This window comes from Corylus avellana, chromosome ca4 (genome assembly GCF_901000735.1).
Source record: "Corylus avellana chromosome ca4, CavTom2PMs-1.0".
Taxonomy (NCBI): Eukaryota; Viridiplantae; Streptophyta; class Magnoliopsida; order Fagales; family Betulaceae; genus Corylus; species Corylus avellana.
Genome location: NC_081544.1, coordinates 28,149,017 through 28,167,590, shown reverse-complemented (window position 1 = coordinate 28,167,590; position 18,574 = coordinate 28,149,017). Strand labels below are relative to the sequence as shown.

General features: G+C 36.8%; 1 protein-coding gene across 1 annotated transcript; it reads right to left on the bottom strand.

Annotated features, from left to right (window-relative positions):
- Positions 1-670: 670 nt before the first annotated feature.
- Positions 671-18,140, bottom strand: LOC132178923 (glutathione reductase, chloroplastic). The gene is made up of 17 exons (XM_059591506.1): positions 17,912-18,140; positions 17,170-17,335; positions 16,682-16,746; positions 15,289-15,358; positions 14,639-14,710; positions 12,290-12,493; positions 10,422-10,495; positions 10,248-10,331; positions 9,089-9,176; positions 8,900-8,981; positions 6,037-6,110; positions 5,281-5,388; positions 5,101-5,165; positions 4,127-4,240; positions 3,272-3,371; positions 2,004-2,057; positions 671-1,154 (listed from the first exon to the last, which is right to left on the bottom strand). Exons 2-17 carry the CDS (start codon positions 17,308-17,310, stop codon positions 1,068-1,070), a joined length of 1,482 nt encoding a protein of 493 aa, XP_059447489.1. The 5' UTR covers positions 17,311-17,335; positions 17,912-18,140; the 3' UTR covers positions 671-1,067.
- Between the last annotated feature and the right edge of the window lie 434 nt (positions 18,141-18,574).

Here is an 18,574-nt window from a genome sequence, read left to right as displayed (position 1 = left end):
TCAAGGCCCAAAATGCCTATTTCCTCATATGCAGATAGCGAATAACAATCACATTTAATAAACACAATAATCACGTGAATGTTGATCGTGAATGTGGATACTTAAAAGTGCATTATGCAGGTGCGGATGCGAATATTGCTATTAACATTCGCATTTTTGCTCCTAACTTTGACGGAGGAAAAGGAGGGGAAGTAATTGGTGGTGGAGTGGGGGATAAAGCAATTCCAAACAAATATAAAGAAAGTTATGTCCATATTAATGAGACTAGATTTTATAAGTAGTTTTATAAAACTCTAATTGTAACATTGACTAGTCTTTTAGAAGTATAGTACATATATGACTAGCATTTTCCTCGGTCATGACTCATTGTATCAAAACCAACCAAACACATCATTATCCGTTGGAGTTGGAATATTGTAGTGTGACGTAGGCCCAATTTAGTTGTTAGGGATCTAAGGAGATGAGATTGTGACACTCTAAAAAGTTAAGTCCACATTAGGTATGAGGATTGTGAAGGCTACATCTCACATTTGTTTCTTACTGAACTAATTCTTTACAAGTGATTCTAAGAAGTTTTAATTGTAACATTAACTAATTCTTTTAAAGCATAATATCTACGTGAGAAAAGAAGATTATCAATCAATCAAGAAACAGAGCGTAAACCAACGAGAATCCAAAAAGAATGATATTATCATCCCTAGTTTGCATATCTATAAAAAAAGTAAGGGCTCAAACCAGCGGCCCCAGGCAATAATATCACATCCATATCAGAAGATATATGGCTGTCGATCCAAATCAAATTATAAGAGAATCTAAGAACATATAATATCGTTTTCAGCATTAACTATCTGAACTAACACCATCATATTCTGCAAGTTAAAAAGCACTGCCATATCATGACATTCGATGAATCGGGGGGAGACAGAAAACTGAACGTAGCCTTCTCAAATATCTGACAACGAATTCTGTGGTTTTGGTGAAATATGAAACCATTACCTACGAGGATGAAAATTCCTCTTTCAACTGCATATTATCACTCCTTTTCCTTCTCCCTGATCTTTGTATCTTTACAGATTAGTCTTCGGTTTGCTAACACGCCTTGACACTGACCGCATTGTAACAAATTCCTCTGCTGCTGAAGGGTGTATTCCCACCTGTAGGGGAAAAAAAAAGTTGAAACCTTTCTTGAAGAGAAGGAAAAAACAAAAGGTCCTTCTAAATGAAGTTAAGGAAAATAAACTCTCTAGTGCGAAGGAAACAAGGAAACACAATTTTCATGGTTTTCAAAGAGAAGAAAAAATAAATCATAAGAAAAGTCGATCATAAAGTGCACAGATTCATTCTGATCTGAACACTTATTGATAACAAACTGGAGTGCAGTTTGTTCGTTCCAATTATTTTTTGTAAGTAGTTCGGTCATCCCAATAATCACTTGTCTTACATAATACAAAAGATCCTCAAAAATATGTTATATTTCTCATATCTACCAATGACTTCTAACGCAACAGATTCAACATGTAGAAGGGAAATATGAGCAATCAAGCTACTTTGCAATAATACTCGCAAAAAAAAAAAAGAAGCTACTTTGCTACAAGCCTACAAAATTGGCAAATCACACTTGACTGAGAATTCTGCCATGGTCTAGGGTAATAGATAGGAGAGTTATAGTGAAGCACCCCCATAGAGCTACTTCACTCTCTCATTATAATTCATGTTTCATATATCATACCCCTAACCCATTTATTAGGATCTTCTGTTGAAACTTACATCTTTGCCCCATCACATGATATATTACACAAATAGCTCACACATCCTTTGCCAGCATGCAATGGATGCTGATACAGGTCAAACCACCTTATGGCTTGTCGCATTTTAAGTGGTTTGTTGAGAGGAACAATGTTTATATTATTTATTCCCTTGTCATGTCTGACCAGTACATCAAGCTTTGAAATGATTAAAAAAAAAAGAGGGGGGTGGGGGGTGGAGCGGGGGGTTCAGCTTACCGTGCTGTCAAATTGTGCCTTGGTTGCACCACACTTCACTGCAATAGCAATGCCCTGCAAAGGACATCCCAAAACAATATCAGGAACTAAATGCACAAAAAAAAGAGGAAATAAGAGAGGAAAAGGGTGAACTCTGAGAACTGCTATAGGCAACTTGAGCACTGTCAACTCAAGATAAACAAGATCTCTGTTAAACATCTGAATATTTCACTCTATTCTTGAGGAAGTAATGCCCCTTTTTCTCATGGCTGACATGCAAGTTAACTCACAGTGTCCCCTAAATGGAGCTCATTATTAAATTAAACCTAAAAATCTGTATATCATCTTCTACTTTGAATGACTTTATTACTTATAAAAAATACAAGATCATCAAAAGAAAAGGACTTATAGAAGGCACTCCACAATCTCCATCCATATAACAGATCCCCTTCCCTCCTCTCTTCATTTGCAACATAAAAAGTAAATGTCACTGATCAAGACAGTCTCTCGTATGTATAAAGCACATTTGGCCAGAGCTGTTTGCTATTAGTGGTTTTTAAGGATTTAAGGGACGAAGTAAAGATTCATATAGCTGTGTTGGAACATAAATTGGAAGTGTGAAGAGATGGTCAATGGAAGCTTCGTTTTCATGTTCTGATATTAACTACCATGTAAGACAGAAAATCTAAACTGCAGATAAACTTGAATAGTTTCTAAAAACGTATTGTTATTTATAAAGTAATATTTATTTTGGATAATTGGAGGAATGGACATTTCTAGAAATTTCCAGGTGTGAAAAAATAATAGTTAGCTTCATCTATCATTTATACATTTGTAGCCTTGTACAAATTCAAGCATAATACTATTTCACACAAGGGTGAAAAAACAAGACCAGAACTGTATCTAGCATAGTATTTGACTGCCTGCTGCAGCATTATAATTCATAAACATCTTACGATTTCAAGAAACAATATTCTCTATGCCTACCATTGTTGATGATGATTCTAGTTTTATGGAAAACTTTTAACTCCATTCGATACAGCAATAAGGGCATTCAGTGCTAGGTAAATCCAATTGCCCGGATTTTATTTCCAGGGTATTCACAGATATTCCCTTGTGATTTAATGTGTTCAAAATATCATATAGAAAGATCAATAACAGGAATGGTCACTCCATGTCAATGCATGTATCATGCATGCTACTCATAGTAAATAAATAAATAAATGTGAAAGTGCAGTAGAATTTCATATCTAAACTATCAATGAAACTGAATAGCAAACACAGCATACCTGTATAATCTCAGGTGAATCTGGCCCACACATGGATGCTCCAATAACTTTATCCGTCTCAGCATCAACAACAAGCTTCATAATTGTCTTTTCTTGTCGTCTATAACACCAAAAAGAAGAAAACTATCAGGTAAAATTTTACGGGAGATGAATCCTTTAAACATCAAACACCATAAGCGAAACAAGTTTACCAAATATTACATGTTACCCAAACAATCACCAGCCAAAGATACAAGCTAAAAATTAATTGAAAAACCTTCATGGTCCAGATTAACTAGAACACATTTAGTATCCAATCAAGAGGATGTACGATGTATATAGATATATGCACAACAGTTAACGACCAGCTATTACTTATACAAAATTCTATAAGTAAATACAACTATATGTCTTCTATTATAAATATAAGGAGATGACTCTATCATGGCTCATGAATGTACCTTGACCCTTTATCACATATGGCATCTTCTTTTATGAGAGTATACTCCTCATACCAAAGGAAATTGATCTTATTTATTTCGCTCCAGCAGACAAACGTCTTGAGTTATGAAGAGAGGCAAGATAATAAGATAAGAGTGTGCTCTAATCTTAATTATTTCCATTTTAGGGGCAAGCAGATGATTCAAACTCATAATAGAATTGGGCAATTATAGTACAAACTCAACAACTTAAAAGTGCTTGCCCTAAAAAAAGTTATATTATAGAAGTGCTTAGCCACAGCATATAGTTCCGGTTAAGAAGGTTCTTAACCTCTAATTCTATCACACAAGATTCTCATCAGTTTCCACAGAGGAAAGGGCAATCTGCTTCTTCATTAGATTCTAAATTTATGCAGTAAAAGATCTCAAATCATACCCAGAGATGGTGTTCTTCATTGGGTTGAAGGTTGATGTGAATACCAAAATATCACCATTTGCTTGCTCAATCGCCTGCTCTTCACTAAGGCCCACTACAGAAAGAGCTGGTATGCTGCATTGGGAAGAAAAGTGCAAATTTAACATTCACAAAGAAAATCCAAATGGTAGATAAGATATTCTGCTTCTGTTGCACAACCATAAACATCATATGGTAAAAGCTATATGATAATAGGAAATGAAAATGAAAAATGAATCACATGTTAGGTATGGTATACAACACAGGCAAACTCTGGACAACTGAATTGAAACTTAATAATGAGTGTCCATATTAGTTCAAACACTAAATGAACAACACTTTCTTAACCACTTCTTCCTAACGCAAGAAAAAAAAAAAAAAAATGAAAGAAAGAAAGAGTTCCATGAATCGATAAAGTGGAAAACTGACCATGGAGAATTAGTTAATGATACAGAATGAGGAACTAATTTAATGTCAGATAAACAACGGAAAATTATGAATGCAAAAAATGTAGAATAGAGATAAAAAATTGGTTATTGCTGAAGCAGAAAGATTAAATCCACCCACTAAAGCCAGGCTCCACTCTAACCCATCCTAACTTTCTTCATCTATAAAAGATTATGGTGCCACTACAAGCCAAATTTCTTAGTAATGCAATTTTAACAAGTAATATGTGCCAGGTAATTCAAGTGATTATAAGGTGAGAGGAAAAGAAAAACTAAATAAACTGAAACATGCATGGCTAGCCCATTATTTCAAACTAAAGGAGAAAAACTCGGAATTTTCACTAATGGAACAAGTCACTGTGATAAAAGTCCTGGATATGGAGCAAACTCTTTTGGTAAAGAACACAACCTCCAAGGATGGCAATTTAAGAACCTACAAATAACAATTTCTTTCTAATACAAACTGAACTTATTAATAATAATAACCTATTTTAAGCAAATTTATGGCACCTGAACACAGCACAGGGTACATCTTTGAAGTCTGGTTTGCTAGGTTGCCCACCAAAAACAGTTTTCTGCAGATGGCACAAAATCATGAGTACAAGAACAACACTGATATCACTTACTAGAGTAACAAAAACAGAGCAAACTTAATAAGTTAACTGAAAAAGGTCTAAACAAAACACATACTGCAAAACATGTTCCCTCCATTAAGGCCACAGGAGTAAGATTCATTCGGTTCGTAACATCACCCACAGCCCATATGCTAGGTATATTGGTGCGTGAGTACTCATCTACCTGCAAGAGAAACGGAGGCAGGAACCTCAGTGGCATGAGCACATCACATGGTGTTTACAATCTTTTATATGAATGTCGAGTGCAATTTTCCCATTCTATCAATAGAGTGCATTTTAATATGGCAATAGATCAACAAAGAAAAGGATCAATGAGGTAAGATAACATCCCTATAAGTAAGAAACCCAATTTTATATGTTTTGATATGCTTAGATACTTTTCTCTTCTTCTTTTTTTCACCAAAATAGATGAGCACAGGAGCCCAAACCCCATCTGCTGGCTGGAAACCACCACAAACTGGTGCCAGTTTTGGCCCCCAAAGAGTTTGCAGCTTCCAGCAAAGGAGTTTATCAGTGCCAACTCATAACATAACCCTTCTACGTATATGCCAAATACCAAATTATAATATAAACCATCCAATCTTTACATATGTATTTAATATCGTGCAGCAATCTTTACCCATTACATAATCAAAGAGGGTGTCAGATGCCTTTGCACATATAAATAAAGCTATCATCACAAGATATATGTATAGAATAGGAAATCCAGCGCATTACTAATGCTAAATCTAAATCCCCAGTCAGAAGTCGAAACACGTCACAAAGTGTTCAATGATAACAAGCAAGAGAAGCAAATGGGAAAGCTAGTGACCTTAACAGCTCCTGTCTGATCAAGTTCCACACCCACAGCTGCCAAATTCAATCTCTTTGTATTAGGAGCCCGACCTGTAACCAACAAGCAGTCAATAAGAAGGTAATCATAAGGATAAAAAAAATTAAAAGGAAACTGTTGCAGAATGTAGCCACATAGTAATTTTACGCAAATTTGAAAGCTAATATGCAAGTAAAAACATAAATAAAATAATACAATTATAAAGGTAGCAATTTATATTTAACCCTCTGCAAGTTTCTAACAAGGTAAAAGATAATAAAGTCAACCATACAACCAGTAAGCATTTTTCACATATATCTATTTCTAAAACCTCCTATTTTATTGTGATGGTGTCTAGGTGTCACGGCCCTAATGCGGTTGTGGCGTGGCAGCAGGGGCATGAGTGCTTTGCATCCCTGCTGGCCACTATGCCAAGGCATGAGGGGGCATGCCTAGGTTGAGGATGCTGCTTGGAGAAGGCTAAAGCTGGCTGCAAAGGATCAAAGGGGGTGGCCCATGCACTGTCAAGGTACTTGGGTATGTTGTTGTTGGCCCAAGAGCTACTGTGGGGCGCATGGATTGCTGGGATGGCTAGTGTGAGTGGGCTGGGCGTGGCCCAAACCCTTGTATGCTTGTCTGTCTGGACCATGGCGCAGTATGCTGCTGAGAGGGGCCACATGGCACCCAAGATGCCTTAGAGCAATGCTGGAGGAATGCCTGCAGGCAGTGGCCACGTGGTGGCACTACCTTGCCCAAGTGATGGTGCTGTTGAGCATGGTGTGGCTTGCTAGATCAGCCACATGGTGCCCTTGCCTTGTCCAAGAAGACCTGTTGTGCCAGGACTCTATGATTGCCTTGCAGTGGAGTTGGAAGGCTAAAAGACCTTGAGTGTAGTAGTGAGTTAGTGTGGGGCGCTGGCCAAGCCCCATGGCTGATGATTGTCTGCTACAGTGGGCAGAATGGTGCTCTGTCTTGCCTGCAGGACTTGGACAAATGGCAGGAAGCTTGCTGGGCCTCAATGGTGCAGTTGGAGCTTGCAGGAGAGCTGCAAGGGCTGCCTTGTGGCAGCAAGCTAAACAAGAGCGTTGGCTGAATTCAAATGGACCAAAAAGCATGGTCCAGGGGGCAAGTTGCTTGAAGTTACCATGCTGCAACAGGCAGTGGGCTGGAGCCAGGTGGCAGCCCATTGCAGCAAAGCCCTTCCTCCTGATTGCTACAAATAAGCTGCCTTATAGCAGTGTCAGCTGAAGGTGTTGGCTGAATTCAAATGGACCAAGGAGCATGGTCCAGGTGGCTGGTTGCTTGCAGGAAATTACCAAGCTGCAACAGGCAGTGGGCTGGAGCCAGGAGGCAGCCCACTGCAGCAAAGCCCTTCCTCCTGATGGCTACATATTGGCTGCCTTGTGGCAGTGCACAAGCTGAAAGGGTTGGCTGAATTCAAATTGGCCAAGGGGGCCTGCAACACGTGGTTGGCTGGTGCAGGACATGCTGAAGAGAGGCAGCATGCCCATTGGTAGCTGCATTGGGTGCAGTGGGCTGGAGCCAGGTGGCAGCCCACTGCCATGAGTTGAGAACCATGCTGGGGCTTATTTAAGCAAGGCATGGGTGCTTGGTTGAGCAGCTGGAGAGTACAGAAAAGCTTAGAGAGAAAGCTTGGCTGTAGCTTGAGAGCTCAAAGTGAGCTGAAGGAGTGCTTAGGGCAGAGAAGGCTTGTGAGTGCTGGAGACTGCCGAAGTGCTGCTAGAGGCCGAAGTTGCTTGCTGCTAGATAGGAGATTCTGGTTGCTTGTAACAGACAAGTGTTGTGGAAGAGGGCCACACACTTGGGTGAGTGCTGAGTGACTTTGTAGTGAGAAATAGTGGGCTGTGTGAGAGTCTCATTGTTGTCTTGTAAAGCCTTGGTGGCTGGGTCATTCATGTATCTCTTGTAAGCCGTTTGGCTGAGTTTGTGTTGAGAATAAGGGCTCCAAAGTTGCTGTGGACCCTAGTCCGTCCTTGTACAGATTCGTTGAGTGAATTGTAAAGGTTGGGAGGTGTTGCTCCCGTAAAAGTGTGTTGTGCTTGGCTTTCCACTAACCTCGTTTACTGGGGGTGTGTTGGCTGCCTAAGGCGCCGTGTGGTGCGTTGCTTAGGGCCATCACGTGGCTGGTTCGAAGGTGAAAAATTAGCCCCGTGACACTAGGACTCATGTCCCTTTACTTCCATCTCGTATACACATTTGTCCTAGCCATTTGTAGGAAGGTGCAGAGAATCAGGAAGGTTTCCCCCCGTGGATTTGGAGACAGTAGCGCCAACCAACTCTTTCGGCAACCAAAGTTTAAATTCAATCGAAAAAATCCAAGAAAAAAGAATACTGATAATCATGTTCATAAAAAGGATTTTAATACAAGTAAATACAATCAATAAAGAATAACGATTCTCATAAAACATTGAGACATTCTTACTCTGAGCAATAACAATCCATAAACTTGCACTTGAACTTTGTACAACATTGAATACAATGTGCACATTTGCCCCAATGGTTAGTCATAGTTAATAAGCCAAATCTCGCTTCAGTCGACAAAAGACAGTCTATGCCACCAGAATACCAGCAAAGGATTTTTTTTTTTTTTTTTTTTTTATGACAAAAAACCCCTCTAAGGCAAGGCCACTTCGGGTTACCACCCCTATCGGATAAACCTCGAGCCACAAATGAATTTATCAATAAAGAAAAACAATGGCCATTTAGAAATTCAAACTCAATGCAAACAACATGCCATTAATCTTTTGTGCACCAAAATATATATATATATATACATATGAGCAAAGATATCTAAACTCGTTAATTTGAAGTTCCTTATAAACTAAACAGGGTTTGTAATTACCAGTGGCCAACATTACAACATCTGCAATCAACTCTTCACCATGATCTGTGATAGCTTTTATGCCATCCCCTGTTTTAGTTAACTAAAATTACAGAAATTATTATCAGCACAAGATTGAATGTGAATCAAAAAAATATATCTATAATCCACCAATACCAGACCACATAATCCTTATAGCAGTTATATTACCTCTGATAAAGTTGTCCTTGGGTGCAAATTAACTCCCCTGGCTTCGAGATTTCTTGCAACCACTGCCCTCATTTCATCATCAAAACCTCTGCCAAAGAATTTAGACACAGTTGCATTAGAAACAGCACAGCAGTAAAAAGTAGAAAGTGATGGTGATAGAAAATTCCTGGACAAGACTCCTAGATGAAATGGAATAGGCAAACAGAACTCACTATTCATCATATAAAACAGCTAACTGATCTAAAATGCCTAACTATTATAAATAGGTAAGGTAACTTGTCAAAAATAAATAAATAAATAGGTTAGGTAAAAATAGCAAATTTAGACCTACTTATCTTTTTAGGTCAGGGGCTATATCAGGAAGCAATTGACAGGAAAGCCAAGCGAAAGGCTTCCTTAGCCAAAACCTCATACTACTAATCAAAAGCTAAAGAATGACTTGTGAATCCCCACAATCAGACAAAGTGGATTTTTTACCACATAAAATACTCCTATTACAGGCTAGAGCCTTTCCACCTTCAAAAAATTATGCCTACCCCTTTGGCTGCATTATTAGTATAAGGTCTGGGCAGAGTTTTATGTACCTGAGTGACTATAATTACTGGTCCAAAAAGATTAAAAAGTTTGGCAAAACAATAACAGTTTTTTATAAACTTTTTCTATATCTAAAGATTTGTCCCAAGAAGACTTGACCGGACATTAATTCAGATGATAAGATTTTATCATTTTGCAACCCATCAAATGTATTCAAGCAGAAGATTATTATATATCAGAAAAACCATGATGTTTGAAATCATTCCATAATTTGCCTCTAAAGTGATTATGGTTTTCAATTTTTTTTTTAACGACGAAGAACCCCTTCAAGGCAACGCCACTTCGTGTACTCACCCTTGTTGGGTAAAACTCAGACCTATGTAAAGCGCCCCCTTCCATACAGATCAGATATTATTCCGGCTTCGCCGGTGGCTAGCTCCAAGAAATTGTTTGCACCCAAAGGGAATCGAACCTTAGACCTGATGGAATGCCACCAAGACCAAGGCCCTTGCCACTTGAGCCAACCCCTTGGGGTTAAAGTGATTATGGTTTTCATATGAAAGAACAACATATAAATTAACAGCCTCGACTCTCAAAGTTGAACAAAGTCTAAAATTGTTACAACCTTAAAGGAAGTTCCTTCCTGAAACATAGATCAACAGCCACACCCATCCCATTCCATATTGAAGCGAATTCGACAGCTATGTACCTGATGGCATTAGAGGATCATTTGAGAACATTGATCATGCTGTGAAGCTGAAAAATAATAAGGAAAACAGATTAAGAGATAGAGGCACACCCTCCCCCAAGTATCACAACACGCTTAGGTAACTCCTCCAAACTCAATGCCTCGTCAGAGGTTATAGCCAACTCCTGCAATATAAAAAGGAAAAGAAAGGGGGGAAAAGGCAAAACAAAAAAGCACGTTAACAACAATAATATTAGACCTCACAAATAATATTAAATACTGAATTTCAAGTAGTTTATCCATTAAGTTTAAAGCAATAGTTGCAAATGAAGGGTGGCCAAACATTTCAAAGATCAATACTCGGGAAGTCCAGGAAAAGGTAAATAAACAACATGGTCCAGTAAAAAGGGTAAATTGCATGAGAAAACAATAAAACTAGAGCTTCAATGAAAAATCAAGAAGTTGGAAAGAAGGTTGAAAATATCAGTTCAAGAGAACCATTTGCACCTTCTACAAGATCAATATTACTTGAACTTGTGGCTGCACAAAGCATTATATAATACCTATCAAGCAAGCAGCACAAAACCTCAAAAGCTGCGTTAAATGATGAAGCGCCAACAGCTTTGACATGCCTTGGCACAGGGCATATGAGACATGATGAATTGGCAAGTGCCAGCAAAGAAGAATGCAAGTATAATATAATTAATATTTCTCTTTTTTGATAAGTAATAGATTTCATTAAAAAAAGCATCTACATATAAAAATAGTATTACCCTTTTTTTCACCAGTTAGTTACTTCGCCCCTTTTACTTTGACCTAAGTTGCAAATAGCTTCCCCTAGTTTTATTGAACAATTAAACCCCTATAATTTCATAATTGTTTTATGTCGTCCAGACCAATTAAAAAGTGCTCCTAACAATTTTTTATACATGTTTGACACGTGATTAGTAAAACCGTTTGCAATTTGGAAGCTTTCTGATATGACAAAAACCATACATTTAAGGGTAATATACTGGAACTTCACAGTTAGAAGAAACTAAATGGGTGCTATCCTGCAGTAATTTGCTAATTCAAAACAGTGGTTTATACAAGAAACAAACAAATTTTATAAGGGGTTATTTGGAAAATTATAGAACCAGATCAGATAAGAATATTATAACTCGTTTTAATTTTTTTTTTTCTTTTGCTAAATTTGTAAAATATGGAACTGGTTCTTAGTTTTTTGTTTTTGCATTCAAAATAAGTGTAGATATATAACCATAAAAGCTAAAACGTGATTACTGTGTAGTTCATACAAAATTATTATAAATCAAAACCAGTTAAAAATTGAAGTAGTACTCATTATAGATTTCAGAAACAACTGAACTAGTCCAAGGTTTTGCCAAACACCCAAAAGGCCTTCTACATATCGAAAAATAGGCAAACAAATCATTTCAACTACAGTAATTAGTAATGAACATCATAAACCTGAGTTCCAAATACCTGGGTAAGATAACGAGTAACTATTTCAGACATCAAAACAATATGATATTAATCCTCCTCCTTGAGTTTTCTTTTAGATTGGGCTGTATCCTTTGATCCTAATTTATCTTCCTCTAGTCTTGTAGATCTTGTTAACTTTTTAGATTTTCAACCCTATTAGGGTAGGTGCTTTTCGTGCACTCAAGCTTTTCTTTCTCTTCAACAAATTATTATTCATCAAAAAAAAAGTATTATGACTCTTAGAGGCTGGTGATCAAACCACAAAATCAAATTGTATGTAGCATATCTCAATTTGTTTTTTTATAAGTATGTAGCATATCTCAATTCACAGTTAACAGAGACAAAATCTTCCATAACATTTCAAGCAGACTACTATACAGGACATGTAAGAGCATACTAAACTTATAAGTCTTGCTGCATTGTGTCACAAAGTACCAATTATGTTTACTACATCAAATCAATTCAAAACCATTATAGAACAAAAGCAGAAAATCTACCTGGCCAGGGATAGCGGGACGTTGAGCCCTGCTGCCAGTTGCAATCAATATGTGCTTAGCAGTATAGCTCAATTTAGTGCCATCTAGTTGTGTCACTTCAACTTCATTGGGACCAACAATCTTTCCCTCTCCTTCATACATTTTAACCCCAGCATTCGTCAGTAACCGCTTGTAAATTCCATTTAATCTGACTATTTCTTCCGTCTGCAAGTGTAAAAGAAAAGAAAACATATAATTACAATAGTATGTGTATAAACAATTAAATGCTACCATATTTCAAACTTCAGCATGACTTAATCTAAAAATTGAACCAAAGCAAAAAATATCAAATCATGTGAACAGAAAAGTTGTGTCTAGATGCCCAAAAAGAAAACAATTTTTCTTTTTGTTCTTCTCGTTTTCTTTCGTTCTCAAAAAGAAAACAAATTTCACCTGAGTAAATTCTTCCTATCAAAAGATATGTATCCTTTAACGACTCTTTGTTTTCTATAAGTAACAATTTACTAAGTATACCAGTGGAGACCTGCATACACAGGCTATGTATTTAGCAAACCCTAAAGCAAATTGTATTTTTTTATTATATATAAGTAAAAGGAGTATAAAAGAGGCAACCCAAGTACACATGGAGTATAAAAGAGGTCTCCCACTTAGGGAGAAGAAAAATAACCCAAATCCAACTATTCTAGAAAATTAGAAAGCAAATTGTTTTTACAGCACAAACCACACGGGGGGACTTACATTGGTTTTTTTGGGGGGGGGGATTCCGGCAACGTCAAAAAATTTTTAAACTCCTATAAAAATACTACTTTTTATAATGTGGTCCTGTCAAATGTTTAATTTTTCACCCCCCATATGACAGGTCTACTCTTATGTCAAACATTTTTAATTTTAAATATGGATTTTTTTTTTTTTACATGTTTATAGCAAGTTAGGAAACTTTTGTATTTGAAAGGAAATTTCTCTTTTAAGATGATTTTATATACATGACTTAGTATGCAATTAAATTTAAGACTTGTTTGTTTTTATTTTACATAAAAAAGACTGTGTATCTATGTGCTTATTTATTTAAGCAGGCTCGAGCCCCCACACAAAAAATTTTGATCCCGGCCTTGACAGCACACCTCTATAACTGATTGGAGAAGTCATCGATTTATAGCTCCTTTTATATCATTAAATCCCCGTGTGCATTCAGCATTTAAGAAGTTCCATGAAACAAATCTATTTAAATAAATTTTTTTCTCGGGCAAACCTTATACTCACACCCCATGAGGTTCAGACTTTAGATCAAATATTAAAACTGAAAGAAGCATTATACTTCAACAAAATACTATACTAGTCCCTTAAAATCCATCAACAGAATATCTGGTTCGCCATCTATAGTCAACTATCCCTCAAGAAATAACTCTCACACATTTACTGATGAACTGGGTTAAGTTTAGGAAGAGGAAAAAGAGAAGTCAAAGCAAAGAGAATCAATCAAAGTGAATGGCATGGATCAATAGAAATTATTTTTTCCCTTCTTCGTTGAGACTACAATAACATCATATGTCTAAATAACCAAGACTCAAGCTGGTGAATGAAAAGATTAAGATCTCAGCAAAAGTTTAAAAAGAAAATGTTGCAAATTGAGTTTGTATCAAGCAATCAGGCAAGCACAATATAAACTACAGAATCACAGAAGTAGGCCACTTAGCAGTCTTTGAAAGATCCATGATGGTCCATCAATTGGCCGAATCTGACATTTTTGTCCACCAAGTTTCACGCTCTAGTAACCACCTTTGCTCATTGTAACTACTTTTTTGACAGATGCAGTTACAATTAGTTTCATTAGGTTTTTCTCTCAACCTTGTCTCTAAAGGTAACATGAGAAACAACTTAAATAACCATGGATTCATATCCAAAAATGTCTCAACCAGGTACTGGCGGTGACTTGGCCAGGTCCAAGTGGAGTTCCGACCGGGTCCCGGTGGGTTATGACCGAGTCCTGGCAGTGTCCTAACCGAGTCTAGGTGGAGTCCCGGCAGTATCCTGACCAAATCCCGAGCGGGTTCCGGACAAGTCTCGGGCAGGTCCCGGATTTGTCCCGACGGAGTCTTGGCTAGGTTTATCGATTTGAGAATGAGATGCTTAAACTCGAAAAATGATTTACGGTTTTCAAAAATTAAACCATTTTTTGAAAATTAAAAAAGAATTTTTGATCAAACGGAAAATATTTTGCGTTGACTATTATTTTCATCGCACCGAACACCGGAAAATATAAAAAACAGTTTTCATAAATCATTTTACGTTGAAACAAATAGAACCTTAAATGTGAATGACATCATATCACAAGATAAAAAGTAAAAATACCTTCTTATGCAAAAGTTTCTTCCAGTTGAAGTCAATTTTCTCATTCAGTTCCCACCCATAATTCTTGGCGTCCTACAAACAAAACATTACATTAATCAAACCATTTAAAGTCGAAATATAAACTAAATAAAATTGTGAATAACAATTTACTAAAACAGAAAAACTCAGTAAGTAACGCTAAACATGGGGACAATATATATATTTTTTTAAAGTACTAAAACACAAGAAACAATAATGTGCCAAACATACGGTACTTTAGAAAAGCCTCAGGTTGTTCTATTTCTCCATGAGTCCAATAACAATTGAATTTTCCATTACAGATCACTATAGGAGACTCAGATAATTCAAAAACCGATTCCGGTGGTAGAATGTTTGCATGTTTTATAATGACTAGTGATACTAAAACGAATTTCTAGAAAAGGTTGAACCAGCCATGTCGACGGCAAAAGTGATAAGTCAATGGTCTAGATGCAGTAAGATGATGGCAAAGAAGACTCTCAAAGAAGAAAAAATTTCACAAAACCTTTGCTTCTTCTAAGTTTTGCCACTTGAAAGGGAATAATGAACCAAAGAACACATGATTTCAACAGTCTTTACTACTACATTCTTGAAATATATCCCATACTATTTATGCAAGATCATATTCTCACCTCAAGTTCACCTCGAAAAGATGCTCCATACACCAAAATCTTCTTGGGAACACAACCGCGAAGGACACACCTAGAAAACCAAAAGATGAGAGGCATCATGTTCATAAGCATTTTTGCTCAGAAGTGCCATTTTTAGAAAGAATCCCTGCTAATCTAATACAAAAAGGAAAGAAGAAAGTCCAGAATAACTATTTTTATATTTATATGCTACCTCATAACCAGAAGCAGTAAGTGTGACTTTCAGCAACAGGTCTAATCATTCATTTCTAGCAAAATTATTCAAGCTTCACTGTATTTATGTTGATGTGCTAAAAAAAATGCAGCAGAAACTATGTAGTCTATCAAGGGTTTTCTCAACATAAATTATTTGAGAACAAATTATTCCTTATCAAAAAACCAATGATTCGTAAGTCATTTGAACAATATGAATCAAGAATTGACACTCAGGATTCTCAACTGCAAAACATCAAGCCTTTTGGTAAGATATCTGCAACTTCTTCCATATAATACTCTAATTGTTTTTCCCAAAATATAAGTACCACCTTTGCAATCAAAATGAACACCCAAATCAACCACTCCACCATCAAACAGATTCAGTGTAGAAAAGTGGTTTCTCATTTAGCTCAACTCAAATCAATCACTAGTACAAGGAAGAAGATCAATAAACAGCTCAGCCTTTCGAATAAAATATTGGTTTGTATTATTTAGAAATATGGAAATAAAAAGCACATGCAGCCGCTAATACTTGCAATATGTTGGCCATACAAATAACCAAGAAACATCATCTCATGACCTGGTAAACCTCTCAGCATACAGTAAAGGCTGAGGGACCAAACAAAAATTTTTCCAACATCAGGTGGGCAGCAACATCTTATCGATGATGATGCTAGTAAATTAAAAATTAGAGTAAGATTTTATGCAAGCCCTCCTCCTCAATCTTTTTAACCTACTTCATGGAGAAAATAAAAGCTAAGTCCAGCATCTCACTAATCCAACATCTCACCACAAAGGTGCTAACATCTCACTAACCCAGCATCCCTCTTACTACATTACCTAGAATCAATGAAAAGTTCGTTATGAATCTTATGATGTTTCCCATGGGAGCAGCAGATAAGTTGCTACCCCAAAATCCAACCGATGCTATATTCCAATGTCATGTACCATGCCATGTTTTAATAGCTCAGCCATTCCAGACAAAATTTGAACAATAGAGTTAAATAAAATATACTATAAATTTAAAGACAAAGCAGTTTAAGCAAGGCCAATATCACAACTAAAATACGAAAAATAAAACTCAGGAACTGCAATGTGTAGGTTATGACAAGTCAAGCTGGAAAAATGGCCAGAGTAACCAATGAAAAGAACACCAAATTAAGACTTTCTATTAACTCACGTTCCACCAACTCCTCCAAGAACTTCTGAGCTGACTGGATCAAATGGAAGCTCACAAATTCCAACCTTGCAACAGGATTAGCAACAGTAATTAGTCTTCATTTAGTGATCAAACGCCCACATCAGAAAAGGGGATAAATGTGACAATCAGGGGGAAAGCAAGCAAAAATTCAGATCCAGCTAAAAGTCTATTCCACAGGAATTCAAAATAATCAGATACATTAGTAACACCTAAGTAAGCATCAAAAGACAAACAAGTCTATCAATAATCTTTGAAAAACCAAATTAGCACTGGCTCTTTGAGACCTCATAAAATAAACCAAGCAACTAATGTAACAACAAACATTTGAATCTATCCCTGACCATTTATCAAATCATTCTGTAAAATCAACAAACAAAACGCTTTCAGTAAAACTTTATAATAATAAGATAAATTAGTAAAAATTATCAAAAGCCCATCACCCCTAGTTCAACATCCTGGGGCTATACCTTGGCTCCATAATTAGCAGAAAATCTTGAAGCACGAACACCGCCGCTTCCAGCTCCAATGACAAACAAGTCAAAATCATAATGGCCTTCCTCCCCATTAGGCTGGCTCAGCTCCCCATCAATAAGCATCTTTCTCGCCATCCTTATGTAACAAGCCTAACTGAATCTACAGCGATCACAAAACCAACGTTTATTTAGCACTTAAAAGAAAAAAGCAATAACACTCTGTTTGGCTGCCGGGAAATTCAGTAGAGGGGAAAAACATAAGAGACTTTGAATCTGACGCATTTTGTCGCTTTGGTGCACAAAAATCAGAAAGCACCTTAACTAAAGCAAAAAAATCAGTTTAGCGAAATTAAATTTAGTTTTTCTTTCCAGGATCAAAGTAATCAGAAAAGTGAAAGATTAAAAAAAAAAAAACTTCAATTCCTCCATTTTTTCCTACCAACGAACCGGATCATTTCCAGAAGAAAATAACCAAAAAAAAAAAAAAAGGACAGATAGAGAAAGAGCAGATAATCTGCATAAATGAAAACAAATAATGAAACCAGCATTCCAGTGCAAACTGAATTAAACAACTAAACTTCATGCATGATCAAATTTACTCTGTTTGGTTGCAAGAAAATCAAATCACATAGAAAATGGCAACTCCGCCACATAAAACTCTCTTCTGCTTCCCCAAAACAAAAACGAAAAGCAGCTCAACCGAGCGAAAGAAAAGCATGTAGACTCCAGAATTTACCTGCACTTGAAGTTGGAGTTGGCAAAGCAATAGTAGCAGCTCTTAGGGTTTTAGACAAACAAAGTGTCTATCTAATATATATATACATATATATTTATGATAAGGAAAGAGGCTCGCACAAATAATATAAAAGAAATTGCTATCAGATCAGAGAGAGAGGAGAGAAGGGTTTGAACGGAGGATGAGGATGTAAAGTTTGAGCTTCTAAACACTGCAGGTAAATTCAAAGATCAAATATCACGACGTTTAGTTAGAGAGATAGACTGACGCATAGGTGTGCAATGGGGCCATGGGCTTCTGGTTTTCAATTTTATTTTTTAGTCCTTCGTATTTTAATAAATAGCTCAAGTGCATCTGACGTTCGTTATATTATTCTGAATTATTCAGTAAACTCATAACTGCCATATAACGTAATAATAAAAATCGGTCTTCGAATGAGGAATTGATTTTTCTACCAATAAGGGCTGATTCTTATCGGGTATAAAACTGAAAACACACGTATATCGTATTTTTGCTATTTGGTCCTTTGTGTTCAGAAGAATTGCGAGAGTTGGCGCTTGGCAACTTGCTAAAAAAGGAGGATGTGGAGTCAATGAGGTGGACCGAATCAAGGTTTGGGGTGCAGCACGTCCACGTGTACACGCAATTTGTTTGTACTCAAAA